The 17,374-nt window shown below is 37.8% G+C and overlaps 1 protein-coding gene across 1 annotated transcript in view; it reads right to left on the bottom strand.

Moving 5' to 3' along the window:
• Positions 1–17,374, bottom strand: part of CPEB3 (cytoplasmic polyadenylation element binding protein 3) — a 167,772-nt gene that overhangs the window by 38,900 nt on the left and 111,498 nt on the right. Inside the window, exon 7 of the mRNA XM_015599851.2 lies at positions 6,307–6,425. Within this exon, the coding sequence (XP_015455337.1) occupies positions 6,307–6,425 (119 nt within the window). The remainder of the gene's footprint in view (positions 1–6,306; positions 6,426–17,374) is intronic.

Raw genomic sequence — 17,374 nt, 5'->3', positions numbered from 1 at the left:
ACGAGAGATGAGTCCCTTCTGAAAGAAAGAAGAAACTAGAACTTTTGAGCGTGTATACTCAACACTGTGCTAGGCATTTTACACACACTGTTACACTTAAACTCACCATAACCCTTATGCTGTAAACATTGTCTCTACTTTAGAGAGAAGGAAATTAAGGCTCAGAAGAATGAAGTCACCTCAGGACTGAAACCCATGTTTATCTGACCCAAAGTCTATCCATACTCTTTCCTCTGCAAAGATTTTGTGCACCTGCAAGACTCCTGTGCTCCAGGCTCTGGCCACCAGTCACGCCTCTGATTGCCTCCTGGGCAAGTCCACGTGCATTTTTATTTGTGAGCGATTAACCTCTCTCTTCTTTCCAACCACATTCTGCCCATTTTCAATTCATTAAAGAAGTAATGATAGACTCTTCTTAAACCTAACAAACCTAGGGGTTAGAAAAGCTCGAGAAAATGATTTAACAATGAAACTGGCACTATACTCAGCTATTTTAACTTCTAGGTTCATAGTTTCAGGCAATCATGCTCTGCAGCCATATAATTTTGTCCAATGTCTACATAAATGTGTATTTTCAGCTCTGGGGTACTAGGACAAGGATGTTGTTACTGGCATGCTGATCACTAAAACACTTGAGAGGAATGTACACATAAAAGTTCAAGTTACCTAAGTTTTTCCTGGGAAGAAGCCTATTCTTTGAGTGAGCTTCATGGAATACTAATTCTACTGAAATCTTCACATGTATATTTCTAAAACAGGTAAATGATATACTGGATTAAACACTATTACACACATTTATTTACTGTAGGACTTCTCAGAACCTTAAGATATCATGTTTCCCAAATGTTTGTGGCTATGGAACCTTTAATTGAAGGAAAAAATGAATATAAAATGCAAAGTAAGTGCTCAATATACAACACCTATTATTATTATGAGTAAATCTTTTGTCAATGATCCTCTCAAGAGACCAGTGTTTATTGGGACAAGTGTTATTCAGAACACACTTTGGAAAACACTGACTATGATCCCTTAAGGCAGAGATCCCCAAACCCTTCCTCTCTACTCCCCCCACCACCCGTCCCGAATTTGCAGCTGCTCCCCAGCGCTAGCATCACTGCCTCCGCTCTACCTCAGATCATCTGGCATCAGGTTCTCATAGGAACACCAGTCACTGATGCCAAAAAGTTTGGGAACCACTGCCTTAGGGGACAGATTGGCTATTCTGTCCACTAGATACCATTTAATTTATTGAAACTGCATCATCTTTTAGACCTCCCTGGAAAGGAATAAAAGCTTCGAAAAACTCAAGGACTAAGAAACTGTGGACCCATTTGCTAAATCAGACTCGGGGGAGAAAAGTAGGATTTATTATGAATAGGAGGTACTTCCCTCATTTTAGAGGAGGAATTCCTTCTTTAGAGAAATTCCTATGATGGAAGGTGCCCAAATCACAAGTTTAGACCAAGGATTCAGGGAACAAATAAATAAAAAAGATAAGAAGTGCTGTAAATTTCCAAGGTGGGATATAACGAAACCAGATTTAATTGAGCTAAGGTAAAATTATAGTTACTGTCTTAAGAATTAGTAGGTAGAGAATGAAAGAGTTTGAGTAAATATACCACAAACCCAAGGACAGAGGCTGTCAATCAAGGTGCCCTATAACTTAGCCCCTACCTATTTTTCCCATTTTAATTTTCCTCTACTCCATTTCATACATTTGTGCCTCTTCTAACCAACACAACTTCTCCATTCATACCACAGTTTTTCATTTCTGTGTTCATACTGTTGTCTTTCTCCAAAATGTCTATTCCCCCACACTGTAGTACCTCCACCTCTCCTAGCCAGTCTCCAAAATCTTCATCCTTCAAGACTTAGTTCAAATGACACTTCATTCAAGAAGCTTTCTTTCATCACTCTAGGTATATATAAACTCTCCAAAGTACTTAATCTGTATCTTATCTTGTTTTTATTTTGCTTAATTTGACAAATATTTGAGATCCTGTTATGTACCAGGATCTAAAGATTTGTGTATTTATATATTTGTGTTATCTACCCATTATGCTATCACATTTTTGACACAGGATTTTAAGTCTGATTCTTAGTAAGCTCTGATTCACAGTAACCAATACTAATGCCTTGCCCACAGTATGCATTCAACGGTGTTTGAAGGAAGGAAGGCACACGGTTAAAAAAGATGGCTGTATGTGGGCTGGAGATAGCTATAATAGCAGGTACGATTTGCTATACATAATGTAGTGATCAGAGTTTTCAGAAAGGAGATGGCCTTAGATAGAGATTTTAAAATAAAAATAGAAATTAGAAATTAAGATGGGAATATTTCAGTTAATTAAATATGGGGTTCCGAAAGGAAAGAAGAAAAAGGTAAGGTTAGAAAAATTTGAAGTCAGACTGGGAAGGTATTAAATCCCAGGCAAAAGGATCTGGCTTTGGTAGCTGAAGAGGAGTGATTAAAAGTGCTAGAGATCTCATTCCTATATAAATGGAGGCCAGAGAGACCAGAATGATAAGCAGATTGGACGGAATTAAAAATTAAAGAATCAAACCAGCCTCTATTTCCAGTTTCCTTGCTCCTGACATTTTTTTTCAATTTTTATTTTTCAAGTTTTAAGTGAATGACCATGTTATCTAAAGAACTAACCTTACATAAGCTCATTTCAGTTTGGTGAGACAATTTTTAAACATATAGGAAAATCAATCTGTTATATTTATGGATATTTATAAATTGTTACTATGTTATAAATTATAAGGAGGAAGAAGCAGGAAACCTCTGATACTCCTTCCAAGATGTTTGCTATTCCAGATCTCTGACCAAACTGTTCTAGAAAGTAAGAACCAGAAATATTTCCTTCATCTCCTTTTTGAGGCTTCTAGGTCCTCCTAGGTTTCCTACTCTTATCAGTTTGTAGTCTTAAGGCTTCAGGTTTAGTCTATTTATACATTTAAAAAGTCATCTTGACAAGAGGGACTACCTGTCACAAAGTCTGTCCACTTCACATAGCTATTCTCTGGGAAGCCTGGGACACCTGAGCTATGGAATTCCTCTTGCTGGAAGAAGGAAAAAAATCATAGACCTAGAACTTTCGCAACAGCTCCTGCTCTTACCAATTTGTCTATCCATTCTTTGGGACTAAGGAATCAACTAATCAGATCATAAATACAGTTTCTTCTGTCATCTTTCAAGATCAGACCTATACGCAGAATAGTCTGAGTGGAGTCATTTAATGAAAGGTAATCACTAACCAAAAATGTTTCCCTAATACTACCTGAAAACCACGAATTAGGGATTCATTTGAGTTAAAAACAAACAAACATGATCTTAGAAAGGATAACTGAGAAGAGACGTTGCTCTTGGGCTCTGTGTTAGGAAAACAATCTGATTAACCTAATCTACACAAAAAGAACAGCTTTTGGTTTGATCGGGGCAGGGTGGGGAGTGGGTGGGAGGAAGAATAGAGGATAGAAAATCTGTGAGGTCATTTTGGAACACAGCATATTTCCAAGGAGAAATCTAGGGAGGATTGGAGAGAACTAAACAACAGAATGAGGGCACTAGGATCCTAAAAGGTAGCCAAGCTAAGAAGTAGAAAAAGTGAGAAAAAGTCATAGCTCAGAGATTTTGGTGAATGAGCTCCAAAGGTTGACTTTACCTTGAGCTATTGCCAAGGTCCTCATTTACTCCTAGACATTCTGCCCAGCCCTCACTTTCTGTGGGGGCATCCAAAATGAGGTGGAATGTACCGAAACCCGGTAGGTAAATGTGGCCAAATGAGGCTGGGAGTGACAAATGTAGAGCTGAAGCACAGGAAGAGAAGGTTTCAAAAGTGGAGCCAAAAGAATTGGAATCCAAAATGGGATCCAATTCATTAGAATTAGAGGTGTTTGGAGACTTTTATGTTTCCTAGCATAAATTTTATTCAAATTGTTTATGCTGGAAATTCTGAGTGTGCTTGGGTCAAAGAAATACGTGATCGGCAGCCACTATTTAGAATTCACCAAGCTCCAATAAAACTGCTTCACTTGAGCTCAGAAAATGAAAACTGCAATAAGGCAAAAATTTGTCGAAACACAAACAATGAAAATTAGTTTCTCCATAAATGTTTCCAAAACATATATTACACTAATTATTTTCAAAAGTCCTTCAAGCCAAGGGTAATACATGTGTTTAGAGTGAAAACACTCAACAGTAATGGTGCTGCCTCCCCACCACCTTCATCTGCAACCACCACTGCTCATTCCTCTCTCAAGAGATGTCCAGTCCTGGTGAGAGCTTGTCCTGACAAGGCATATTATCCTCCTCTTCCCCCCACAGAGCCAGTAATGACCCTTTCAAAGTATACTAGCCCCATTTGCATCTGCTCATCTCTAGTCTCCTCCTCTCCATTTAATGGCTTCTTAATCTACTATAGGTGTGTGTGTGTGTGTGTGTGTGTGTGTGTGTACATATACATGTATAAAATTTCTAATCCTTTTCTAGACTGCATGACCAATCCCACCTTAACCCTTCCTAACTCACTCCCACTCCCCGTCTATTGATGTGCCAGTGGCAGTGGCTCTCTGGAGGTTGACCATTTACCTCTCAGACAGCTGAGCGTCCAAACTTGGTTCGATCTTTCTAATCTCACGCTATTTCAAAGAGATTTAGAAAAGTTATTTCAAGTTTCTTATTATTTACTTAGATGAAATATTGAACACTTCCATTCCAGTCTGTCCCCATGTCTCCCTCATAACAGCCTCTCCACACTGTTTAAATTAAGGCCAAAGTTAACAAAAGTTCCCTACTCCTTCCCCCACCTACCATTTCTTATTGTTTTCCTCACCTGTATAGCAACCCTAACCAACACCGTTAACTGTTGTTATAAAAATATGGTAATGGCCCCAGAATTTGAAAATTATAGTGGCACTTTCACACTCGCTAAAATCCATGCTTCTTTTTCTGCATCAATTATTCTAATATGACTCAATATCCCCATTCTTTAGTGACTGTCTCTTCAGCTTTACACATTGTAGTCTCCTCCTTACACCTGGCCAAGTCCCAGCATCATTCTTTGGCAATCATTGTAAGCCTTGTTCTAGCTGTCACCATTTGTTTCAACAAATGTTACCATACAGATAAGCTCTAACCTTGTTCTCCTGAGATTTATGGCACTTCGTTAGGCTAATAGCACCATCCAGTTACATTTATACAAGTACCTGACCTCACAAAATGTTTTCATATTCATTTTCCTCTTATCAGAGCCTCTTAACAACCCAGAGAGGTACCATTATTCTTCTCATTTTATAGATGAGGAAACCAAGATTCAGCAAGATTAGGCGACTTATTCAGAGCCAAGCAGATACTTAAATTCTACAGTCAATACCCTAACTTCTATGTTCGATCCTAACTCCTTCCCCATGCACATTTCTGAAAACGAATGTTGCTGCCCAGCAAGCCCCACACCTCTGGTGTTAAGTGTTACACGGGATGCTGCAGGCCCCGTGACAGATGCCTTGGTCCACATCAATATTTTTACTCTATTTTCCACTCGTAGCACCAGGTCTTGACACACAAACTCACCCCTCCCAATTTCCCACAGAGCTCTACTTCTCCCAAGTTAACCAAGTTCTTTTCTTCTGCTCGGATCATAGTCTTGCCCCTTCTCCAGTGATATCCACTCTGCCAGGAGAAAAGAAGAAGTCTTCCTCTCTTACTCGATGACTTACTCACTGACACTCTTTAAACTCCTAACCACAAACTCTGTATAAGTGTAAACTTATTTATGGTCTTGGATCCATGCTCTCTGTCCTTCCCCTCTCCTGCCCTGTTTGAAACTATCCATTTTACAGTGTAACCTCCTGGCCCAGAAGGCTCTATTTAGCCATCTGTGGGTACCACCCAACATAATGCTTTGCATTCAAAGACACATAAACATTGATAATTATGACCTTTTAAAAAAAATTATTCCTGTCCTTGATCTGAAATAATAATAGAAACCAGCTCCTGAAATCATTAAGAGCATTATTTACTTCACTTCGGAGTTTCTGAGCAGGAATTAGCTTAAAAGAGCTGTAAAGTGAAAGACAAGGGCACATTTGTTTACATGCAGTCCCTAAGGTATAAAATGAAATACTGAATAATTTGTTACTAGCTTTCCACCAACAACAGTCCAGCTCTACTGCATAGCAAGGTTACCCCGGGTAAGAGGATCCTAGTTACCAGCATTCTCATTACAAGGAGGAGGCAGGCCATCAGCTATTCCAATTGCACATGTGCTCTAGAAAAACAACAGATGGCTGCATATTACCTACCGGTTTATCCTTGATGGTGGGGCTTGACACACACAGGTATAGTTTCCCATCTTCTTCTAGGCAGGCATCTATCAAAGCTTGCACTGAGCTCTCCTCCTGGAACAGCAGAAAGGCATAGCCTTGGGGAGAAAAAAAAAAAGGGTAGGGGAAGAAATCAGTAAATTAAACTCAAAGTACTAATTAAAATTTTATCTCTTGTTTTACTTTGGCTTTGGCAAATTCTGACTGAAATCTAAACACTTGAAGTGAGAGATGGGGAAGTTATAGTCACTGAGACTCTCATGTGCCAGGCATTGTATTAGGCGCTCTACAAATACTACCTTGCTTTAGGCTTGCAACATGCTACAACATGGATACACCTTGAAAACATTATGCTAAGTGAAAAAAGCCTGGCACAAAATACCACATATTGTATGATTCCATATATATGGAATGTCTAGAATAGGCAAATCTATAGAGATAAAAAAAAATAGATTAGTGGTTGCCTAGGTCTGGGGTACTGGAAGGAAGAGGTACAGGGTTTCTTTTTAGGATGATGAAAGTTTTCTAAAATTGATTATGATGATGGTTGCATAACTCTGTGAACATACTGAAAACCACTGAACTATATATTTTAAATGGGTGAACTAATCAATAAGGAAATAACATCCTTAAATGATACATTAGAACAACTGGACATAATCGACATTTACAGAGGCTTTCATCCCAAAACAGCAGCTTATACATTCTTCTCTAGTGCACATGGAAAATTCTTAAGGATAGACCATATGCTGGGACACAAAACTGGCCTCAACAAATTTAAATAAGACTGAAATCATACCAAGCATATTCTCTGATCATAATGCTTTGAAACGAGATCAACTATAAAAAGAAAGTGAGAAGAACCACAAACACATGAAGAATAAACAACATGCTACTAAAGAATGACTGGGTCAGAGAAGAAAGAAAAGGAGAGATCGAGAGATACATAGAAACAAATGAGAATGAAAATATAACATATCAAAACTTTTGGGACACAGCAAAAGCAGTAATAAGAGGAAAGTTCATATCACTACAGGCTTATCTCAAGAAACAAAAACAAGCTCAAATAAACAACCTAACATCAAACTAGAAAAGGAAGAGCAAATGAGGCCTAAAGTCAGCAGAAGGAAAGAAATAATCAAAATTAGAGGAGAAATAAATGAAATTGAAAACAACAACAACAAAAAAAAATAGAAAAAAAATTAATGCAACAAAGAGCTGGTTCTTTGAGAAGATTAATCAAATTGACAAACCCCTGGCTAGACTCACTAAGGAAAAAAGAGAAAGGACACGACTAAACAAAATCAGGAATGAAAGAGAAGTTAAAACAGGTACCACTGAAATACAAAGGATCATATAAGAATACTATGAAAAATTAAATGATACCAAATTTAATAACCTAGAAGAAATGGATGAATTCTTAGAAATATACACTCTTCCTAGACTGAATCATGAAGAACTGGAAAATCTAAATAGACTGATTAGCAGTATGGAAATTGAAATATCATCGTAAACCTCCCCAAAAGTAAAAGTCCAGGACCAGAAGGCTTCACCAGTACATTCTACCAAACACTCAAAGAAGACTTAATACCTATCTTTCTCAAACTCTTCTAAAAAAATTGAAGAGGAGGCAGTACTTCTAACTCATTTTATGAAGCCAACATTACCCTGATCCCGAAAGCTGGTAAAGATAACACAAAAAAAGAAAACTACAGACCAATATATCTCATGAACACAGATGCAAAAGTCCTAAATAAGATACTAGCAAATCGAATACAACAGCACATTAAAAAGATTATACACCATGATCAAGCAGGCTTCATTCCAGGGGCACAAAGATGATTTAACACATGCAAATAGATTAACGTGATACACCACATAAACAAAAGAAAGAACAGAAATTATATGATCCTATCAACAGAAGCAAAAAAGCCTTTGACAAGATACAGCATACATTTATGATTAAAACACTTAATAAAATGGGTATAATAGGAAAGTGCCTCAACATAATAAAGCCCATGTATGACAAACCCTCAGCTAACATTATATTTAATGGTGTAAAACTGAAAATCTGCCCTCTAAGATCAGGAATGAGACAAAGCTGTCTGCTATCACCACTATTATTCAATGATATTAGAAGTCCTAGTGAGAGCCATAAGGCAAGAGAAAGAAATCAAAGGCATCCAAACAGGGAATGAAGAAGTCGAATTGTCACTTTTTGCAGACAACATGATTCTACATATAGAAAAGCCTAAAGACTCCACTAAAGCACTATTAGAAATAATAAATAAATACAGTAAAGAATCAGTATACAAAATCAATGTTCACAAAAATCCACAGTGTTCTTATACTCTAATAATGAACTTTCGGAAAAAGAAATGAAAAAAAAAATCCTTTTTTTGCAACAAAAAGAATAAAATATCTAGGAATAAACCTAATGAAACATGTGAAGGACGTATATAATGAAAACTATAAGACACTATTTAAAAAAAATTGAAGAAAACACAAAGAAATGGAAAGATATTCTGTGTTCTTGGATTGGAAGAATCGACATAGTTAAAATGATCATATTACTTAAAGCATTAAACAGATTTAATGCAATCCCCATCAAAATCCCAACAGCATTTTTTAAAGAAATAGAACAAAAAAAATCATCAGATTGGTATGGAAGTACAAAAGACCCCAAATAGCCAAAGCCATCCAGAGAAGAAAGAATGAGGCTGGAAGTATCACTCTGCCTGACTACAAAGCAACAATAATCAAAACAGCATGGCATTGGCAGCAAGACAGACACATAGACCAGTTGTACAGAATTGAGAGTCCAGAACTAAAGTCCCGTATACATGGGCAAATAATATTCAATAATGGAGCCAAAAATTTACAATGGAGAAAGAAAAGCCTCTTCAATAAATGGTGCTGGGAAAACTGGAAAGCCACATGCAAAAGAAGGAAACTAGACTGTTGTCTATCACCATACACCAAAATTAACTCAAGGACCTGAATATAAGGCCTGAAACAATAAATTGGATAGTAGAAAACATATGTACTAAACTCATGGACCTTGAGCTTAGAAAGGATTTTATGAAGTTGACCTCAAAGGCAAAGGAAGTAAAAGCAAAAATGAATGTGACTACATCAAATAAAAAGCTTCTGCACAACCAAAGAAACTGTCAACAAGGCAAAGAGGCAACCACCTGAATGGGAGAATATATTTGCGAACAATGCCCCTGTAAGGGTCTAATATCCAAAATATACAAAGAACTCACACAACTCAACAATAAACCAAACAATCCAATTAAAAAATGGGCAGAGGACCTGAACAGACACTTCTCCCAAGTAGACATACAAATGGCCAACAGACATATGAAAAGATGCTCAGCTTCACTAGCTATTAGGGAAATGCATATCAAAACCACAATGAGATACCATCTCATACCTGTTAGAATAGCTATAATCAACAGAACAAGTAATAACAAGTGTTGGAGAGGATATGGAGAAAAACAACCCCTCATACGCTGCTGGTGGGAGTGTGAATTAGTAAAACCACTATGGAAAACAGTATAGAGGTTCCTTAAAAAACTAAGAATTGAATTACCATATGACCCAGCAATCCCTCTTCTGGGTATTTTTACACCCCCCCCCGGCCCCCCCCCAAAAAAACAGAAAACATTTATATGCAAAGATATATGCATCCCGATGTTCATAGCAGCAATATTCATGGCGGCCAGGACATGGAAGCAACTGAAATGTCTTACGATAGATGATTGGATAAAGATATTGCATATATACAATGGAATATTACTCGGCCATAAGAAAAGATGAAATACTGCCATTGTGACAATATGGATGGATCCTGAGATAATCATGCTAAGCAAAATAAGTCAAGACAGCAAAAGTTGAAAACCACATGGTACCACTCATATGTGAATGTAAAACTGAAAGCAACAAACATGACAGACTCCTGGACATGGACAGTGGATTAGTGGTTACCAGAGGGAAGGTGGGGAAGGGAGAGGTAGAGAAGGGTAAAAGAGGTCAAATATTTGGTGATGGAAGGAGATCTAACTCTGGGTGGTGAACAAACGATGCAACTTATATATACAACTTACTGTTGAATGATACAGTTGAAATTTATTTGATTTTGCTAATGTCACCCCAATAATTTTTAATAATAAAAAATATAGGAAAAAATGGGTGAACTATAAGATATGTAAATTATAGCTCAATGAAAATTGTCCAAAAAAAAAAAAAAGGCCCAATAATAGGCTAGTGTGCTACTTTTAGTTACTTCTGATGATGATGCTCTGTTTTTCCAAGGATACTCCCCTGTCTCATGACAGGGTATACAATCTATAAACATGGCCACTAGCTGGAGGATTTCCATGGATACTTTGTTCCAGCTTTGTTCAGTTTAATTCAGGAAGATTTACTGAGCAACTGATGCAAGTGGGACACAATCTATGGATTATGAGAAAATTTGAGGTGAACGAGACTAGGTTCCTGCTGTCAAGAAATTACGCGGTAGAAGAAACAGACATTTAGACAATTAACTACTTGCTACAAAGCTGAGGGAGATAAGTGAAGACAAAAAGTGCCATGGGAGCCCAGGAGCAAGGACTGATTTGGGAGAATCAGCAATGATGTCAAAGAGGATAACAGACATTCAAGGGGCCAATTCTGGCTCTTGGTGCCACACTGGAATTCATGAATGGCAGCTGAGCAAAGTCCCTTTGTGAGCTAGTCTAAGCCTGAGTATTAAAGTTCCAACCTATCTACAACCCCTCTAGCTTTGCTAAGTCTCTCAGCCATCCCCTCCACTCCCAGCCCTCCTACTGACTTCAAAGGAAACCATCACCAATACAGTTTTCCTCCAGTGCATTTCATGCCAGAAAGATGTAACTGGTGGAAAAGGATAAGAACTCCCATATATTCAGAAGATTCTCATACATCGAACAAAGGTTAATCAACTGGCCTTGAAGCAAAGCTCTCCGGAATCCTGGGCGGCACGTAATAACAGTGGCAGTGGATAACGAATAATAGGTACTTTTAATTTGTTTTTAAATCCTTTTCTCCAAACTCTTCATCTATTATACAGAACATCCAAGGAAACGCAGTAGGAAGAAAAAGATCAACCACCACCCAGCACACCAAGAGTGGCTGATGCAACAGACAAAAGCCACCACACAAGCCCACAGGAATGAGTGTGTAGTTGCACGAGGGAGGCTGCCTATCTGGTTGGACCCAGAGCTGTTTTCTGGGCTTTGCTCCCAGGCCAGAGGAGTTGGAGGATTCAGCAGGTGGCCAGGCAAGAAAAATAAAACCTAATTACAAAAATACAAAAGATAATATATCATTTCTTCATATCTTCTCTCTTTTGGAAACAGTATCAAACTATCACCAAGCTCCAGGGAATCTATTAAAAATTCAGTGTTTTCATTTAATGTGAGAACATTAATTTCACTTGACAAAGAGATGAGTGGGTTCAAAGATGCAAATATCATAAAGAAAAAGTCTTAGCACATGCTCTTAAACCTGCCTCACCAGGTTAAATCCTGGTACAGATCTTCCACAAGGGGTATACAGGATCTTTTGTTCTTGGAGAGGACTCTGTCGGTGAACGCTATGCACAGGCACATCAAAAAGGCCTGGGGATGGGGCATGCTCAGAGAGTTGGTGCTTTCTCCAGCTCCTTGCCTCTGGAAGGCCACCAAGTTGAATGTACCTTTCCTGCACATCACTGTCCACCCTATGCCATCTTCCAAATCAAATCCTGTACTGGGTTCAATTCAGGATCAGGAAAAGAAGTGTGTCTCCCCATTGCAGCTGACTAGCTACCACAAATACACACAGATTTTCAGTCAGGCCTATCTCACAGTCATAAATGTCAACATTGGCAGTAGACAGTAAAAACAATTGGAGTCACAAGTAAAAGCCTGCTACAATATTATTACTGAGAAAAATATCTACAACTTATTTTCCTTTCCTAGGGAATGGCCAATAATACTTTGCCAATTTCTTCAGGATGGCTCTTTTACAACAAATCATCTCTAGTCCCTGGTCAGCAAGCTACCACTTTCAATAATGACAATATTCTCTAAGCACTACAGATAAGGTGTGTGACTCAAGTCCAACAATTTCCTTCAATTCTACTTCCTACTCCAGGCCTTCCAATCAAAACAAAATCTGCCAGAAACATCCAAACTAACCCTTGAAAACAATTTTATGATACCTTCACCTACTAAAACACCTTCTGATACCTCAAGGTCAAGCAAACGAAGATGATAATAGAAATCAGAGAATTAAAAAGAAAATCAGGAAGACTCCTTCAAACACATTTCCCTTTGATCTTTAGAAATTTAAGGTCTAAGTAAACGAAGTAGAAAAATATCCCTTCAAGAATAACAAAGTCAATGTGAGACAGAAATTAAATCAATGATTTACTAAAGGGCAAGTTCCAGATGGTACTATGTAAAGGTTCTGGACTAGGAGTCAGAAGGTCTGGAATTGGGTCTAAGTCCTAACATTTACTAGCTGAGTGGTAATAACAGCTAATAGCTAGCATTCATTGAGCATCTACTATGCACCAGGCACTATTCTAAGTGCCTTATGTGTATTAACGTGTTTCATCTTCACACATACTCTGTGAGGTAGGCACTATTTTAAATTGTTTTACAGTTAAAGAAATTGTACAGAGTGATTAAGAGACTTGTTCAAGGTCACCAAGTAGGTGGTGGAGCCATGAACTTAAATTTATTAACAAAGCTTCTGAGTCTTGGCTCTATCCTCTGTGAAATGAAGAAACTAAGTATTTGTCCTGATTATCTTACAGAGATGTAGGTTGTGAGACAATATATGTAAAGGTGATTTGTAAACCAGGATATCATGCAATTTTTCTTTTACTGCATTTTCAGTTATTTATGTGATATGTAAAGTTGTCATTTTGCATATATCTCATTATAAGAATTAGAGTTAAAATTAATAATATATACTTTCTACTTAGCATTTGCAAGCATTTGGTGAATAAAGGGCAATAATCTAGATACTAAAGAAAATAATCTTAAAGTCATTTGAATGATAGGATGACTATTACTGTAAACAAGCAATCAAGTGACTGAATATTTGCTTTCATATATCATTGGCCATTTCTACCAGGAGAATTATCAGATGTGGTATTATGTGCTGATTTTAATACATTCTTTAAATAAAAGCCTGTTATAACTATAAATTAATCTCATCAAACTGTCCCTATGATGGCAAGTTCTTCTATTAGTTTGAAAGGAATTTAAAAAACTTGGCCAAAAAATTATAAACTCTGTTCTCCCTTGCTCTGTGAGCCAGTAAGAGATAACAGGATTATAAAACTCCTCAAGCTTCAGAAATGGTGACCTTGTTTCCCAAGTACCTGAGGAGTGTGCGGGGACTTCAGAGGTGTGGTGAGCTATGGGAGGCCCTCAACTCAGAGTCGGTCGGTCTGTGGGTGGAAATATGAGCTCTGGGGAAGCAGAAGGAACTCTTGGCACTGTCATCATCACGAACCTGGGTTACAGGCAGGATGGGTGGCAGAACTGCTTGCTTTTCCACTGGTACCAAATAGACTGGGGGAGGAAGGGCAGAACAGTGAGGGATTTTTGGAGGCCTGGATTGACCAATGTACTTCTCTGGGGTAGAGAGAAACAGGAAAATATTAGAGGGGGGAGTGCTAAATTGGGATGATTCCATTTTATTTGGCTAAGGTTTTGAATGGAAAATTTAATTAAAAGAATTTTTTCCTCTTAATACCTAAGAACACGTTGAATATAACAACCTTCAAAGTATTCTTGGCTACCTTTCAAAAAGAAAGCTTCCTGAGTGCTTAAATACATAAATTTTTATGTTATAATTTTTTACACTGATCCTTAGTACAAATAACAATCACCACCAACTTCATCACCACAAACACTAGTTATTAAGTGCTTACTATATGCCATATAAAAAACGATGCTTATTGGTTTGCAGTGTATTTTTAAGTTTTATTTAGAATGAAGGCTCTTAAGGGAGTTAAAGAGCAGATTTCACTAAATTAAATAAGATTTTAATAAAATAAATGTTACCGTCGCAGTAATAATTAACTTAAGCAAGAACTGTGAATATATCCTAAAACCATTGGGTGAATTTGGGGAGGGGATACACACTAGTCACACAATCTTCAAGTATCACTTCATAGGTCAGTATTGCAATGGGAGGAAAAGGTATTTTCTTAATGGAGGAATTAGGCAGGTAACACCATAACAAAAACGATCAAACTGAACATCACCACCAACAACAAACTGACATCACTGTGCGGCTTCATCCTGTACTTCATCCTGTACATCCTTCTCAATGCAGCATACCATCTACGCAGTCTTCCTGCTAACAGTGCTTCACCTGAATCTCATTTAGAGGAAATAATCAGATAATTCCAAATTAAGTGAAATTCTATAAACATCTGGCATGGACTCTAAAAGACAAAAATCTTAGGAAACTGTCTAAATCAAGAGAGTAAAGAGATTCAACAACTAAATGTAAGGCTAGACTTTGAGTGGATCTTGGATTAAAAAAAAGAAAGAAAGTTCTATAAAACATTACTGGAACAATCTGGCTATTTCTTGTTCTCAGGAGACATGCTACAGTATTTAAGAGTGAGGGGTCTTGACATCTACAACTTACACTCAAATGATTCATCAAATAATATACATGTATATATACACATACAGACAGAAAAGAGAGAAAGTAAATGTAGCAAAATGCTAATGACGGGTGAATCTAGAGGATGGCCATATAGGTGTTCACTGTACTATTCATACAACATTTTTGTAGGTTTGAAAATTTTCAAAATAAAAAATTGTGAAAAAAAAATTAAAAACCATAAACTCTTTCTGGAGAAGAGGGTTATATACTCTCCTATTCTCTAAAGGAGGTGTAGGGTCTTTTGAAAGACCCAATAGCTCTTAAAATCAACTAATGTTCTTAGTGATTTACATGTTTCAACATCAACTTCGATGGGAAAATAATTCCAGCTAATAGAGCTGTGCTCTGAACTGCAGCAGCCTTCAAAATATGGTGGCTGACTGAGCAATGGCCAGTTTCTGATTAAGTGAGAAAAGTTCCAGAAGGAAAGATTCATGATCTGCACACAGAAAGAGAGAGAGATCTCTCTCTGCACAGAATCCGGGCTCCCTGATTTCCTATGACCTTCCTAGAGAGACCTGAAGGGCACCTCTCCAGCCAGAGCTGCCTGAGTTCAGACTTTTTTTTTTTTTTTTTGGCACAGGAAGTCTGTTCCAAACATTCTCTCTGACCTTGGCTTTCAGGTCAGAAGACTTACCTGGTTTGCCTCAGGAGTCTTTGTCTTTGGATTCAATTCAATAGAACCAAAAATATTTAAGAGGTACAAAGGCATGATACTAGGCACTGAAGCTACAAAGATGAATAAGCCAAGCAAGAACCCTGCCCTGGAAAAATTTAACCAGTAAATAAATAACTAAGAAACAACATGAAAGTGCTATGTTGGGGGTATATCCTACACAACACTGGTGAGAGACAAATGGAACACAGAGGTGTCCAAAACCAGGGAAAGCTATAGTGCAAAGGCCATATCTGAGCTGGAGGAGAATTACTTTTCTAGGAAGTAAGGACATTCCAAGTTCAGCAAAGAGCACAGGTCAAGGCATGGGAGGGTCAAAGGGCTGGCACATTTAGGAAACAATGAGTAGAGTTCAAGAGAGTGTAGGATTGAGGGCAGTGAGTGAGAAGAGATAAAGCAGCTCATCAGCCCCTGCCTGCTGCTGGAGAACACTGCAGGTTTCTAAACTGGATTCCTTATTCATTTTTCTCTTGAATGAGAATATCTGATCTCCAAGACTTAGTGAACACTTACTGTGCGCCCTAGGGAATACTGACATGATCAAATCCTTATTCTCAAGGAATATATGAGCTAGTGCAAGAAAGTCATGAAGAATAAGTATATAAAGAACTCTAATCTAGAAACAATGCATTAAGGATACTAAGAAGTATCTTTTAAAATGTATTTTTTTAAAAGTTGAACTTCATAGAAAAAAAACAGATTTTCTTTTTCAGTGAAGACATGGATAGAAAAATCTGGGAAGACTTTCCGTAGGTGGTGGCACAAGAGCCAGATATTATTTAGCACCTATTAAGCCTTAATTGTATGACATAGGTGAAAAAATGATGAACATTCCAAGGGAAGGAATTAGCCTAAGGTAAGATGTAGAGATGGTTCTGCAGGTACTGCCCAAATCCATGGATGTCTAACCATTCCCATTAGATTCAGAAATAAACATATTTCTTTGATTATACTTACCGCATAGTGCTGAGGCTCAAACACTGTGGTTCTAGCCTGCTTTATGTTTTCTATTACACTAGTAACTTTCTTTGTGGGCTTGTTACTTGGCAGGCAGGGATGGGGGAAGGTAGGAATGGACATGAAAATAAGTCTGACGGATAGAGCCACCTCAGAGTTGAAAACTGGCAATCTACTTTCTGGGTTCTTAGAAAAGTCCTGCAGTCCAGGGCAGTGACCTAGGCATTTGAGCTTAAAGTCTGTTCTTTTGGCATAACCACACATTCCCTATATAACGAGGTCCTTGTGAAATCTGCCAACCTGTTTGTTCTAGTCACAGTCAGTTCTATCAAGCTCCTGACCAAGAAAACTGAAACCAGATTACAGGTGTGGGAATAAAACTGGTCAAACTAGTCAGGCAGTTTTATTATTACCAAGCATTACATTTTCATCAAGGGGAAGGACATTAATATTACTTAGCACCTATTAAGCCTAGTACTGTGTTGGTAGATATGTGTACTGTCTCATATAATCCTTTTAATAACTCAAGTAGTATTAATTCTGAGTAGTATTAACTCAGATGAGTAAACTGAGGTTCAGAGATTAAATAATTTGCTTAATGTCATATAAGTAGTAGCTGCTAGTGACCATATCCGAGTCCACAAATACTTAGCTCTTGCCCCATTGCTTGCTGCTGTCTCTCATTCGGCATCAAACAAATGGCGAATT

Source organism: Pteropus alecto, unplaced genomic scaffold, assembly GCF_000325575.1.
Source record: "Pteropus alecto unplaced genomic scaffold, ASM32557v1 scaffold88, whole genome shotgun sequence".
Classification (NCBI taxonomy): Eukaryota; Metazoa; Chordata; class Mammalia; order Chiroptera; family Pteropodidae; genus Pteropus; species Pteropus alecto.
Note: the sequence above shows the minus strand (reverse complement) of the source record. Positions and strands in the feature narration are given on the sequence as shown.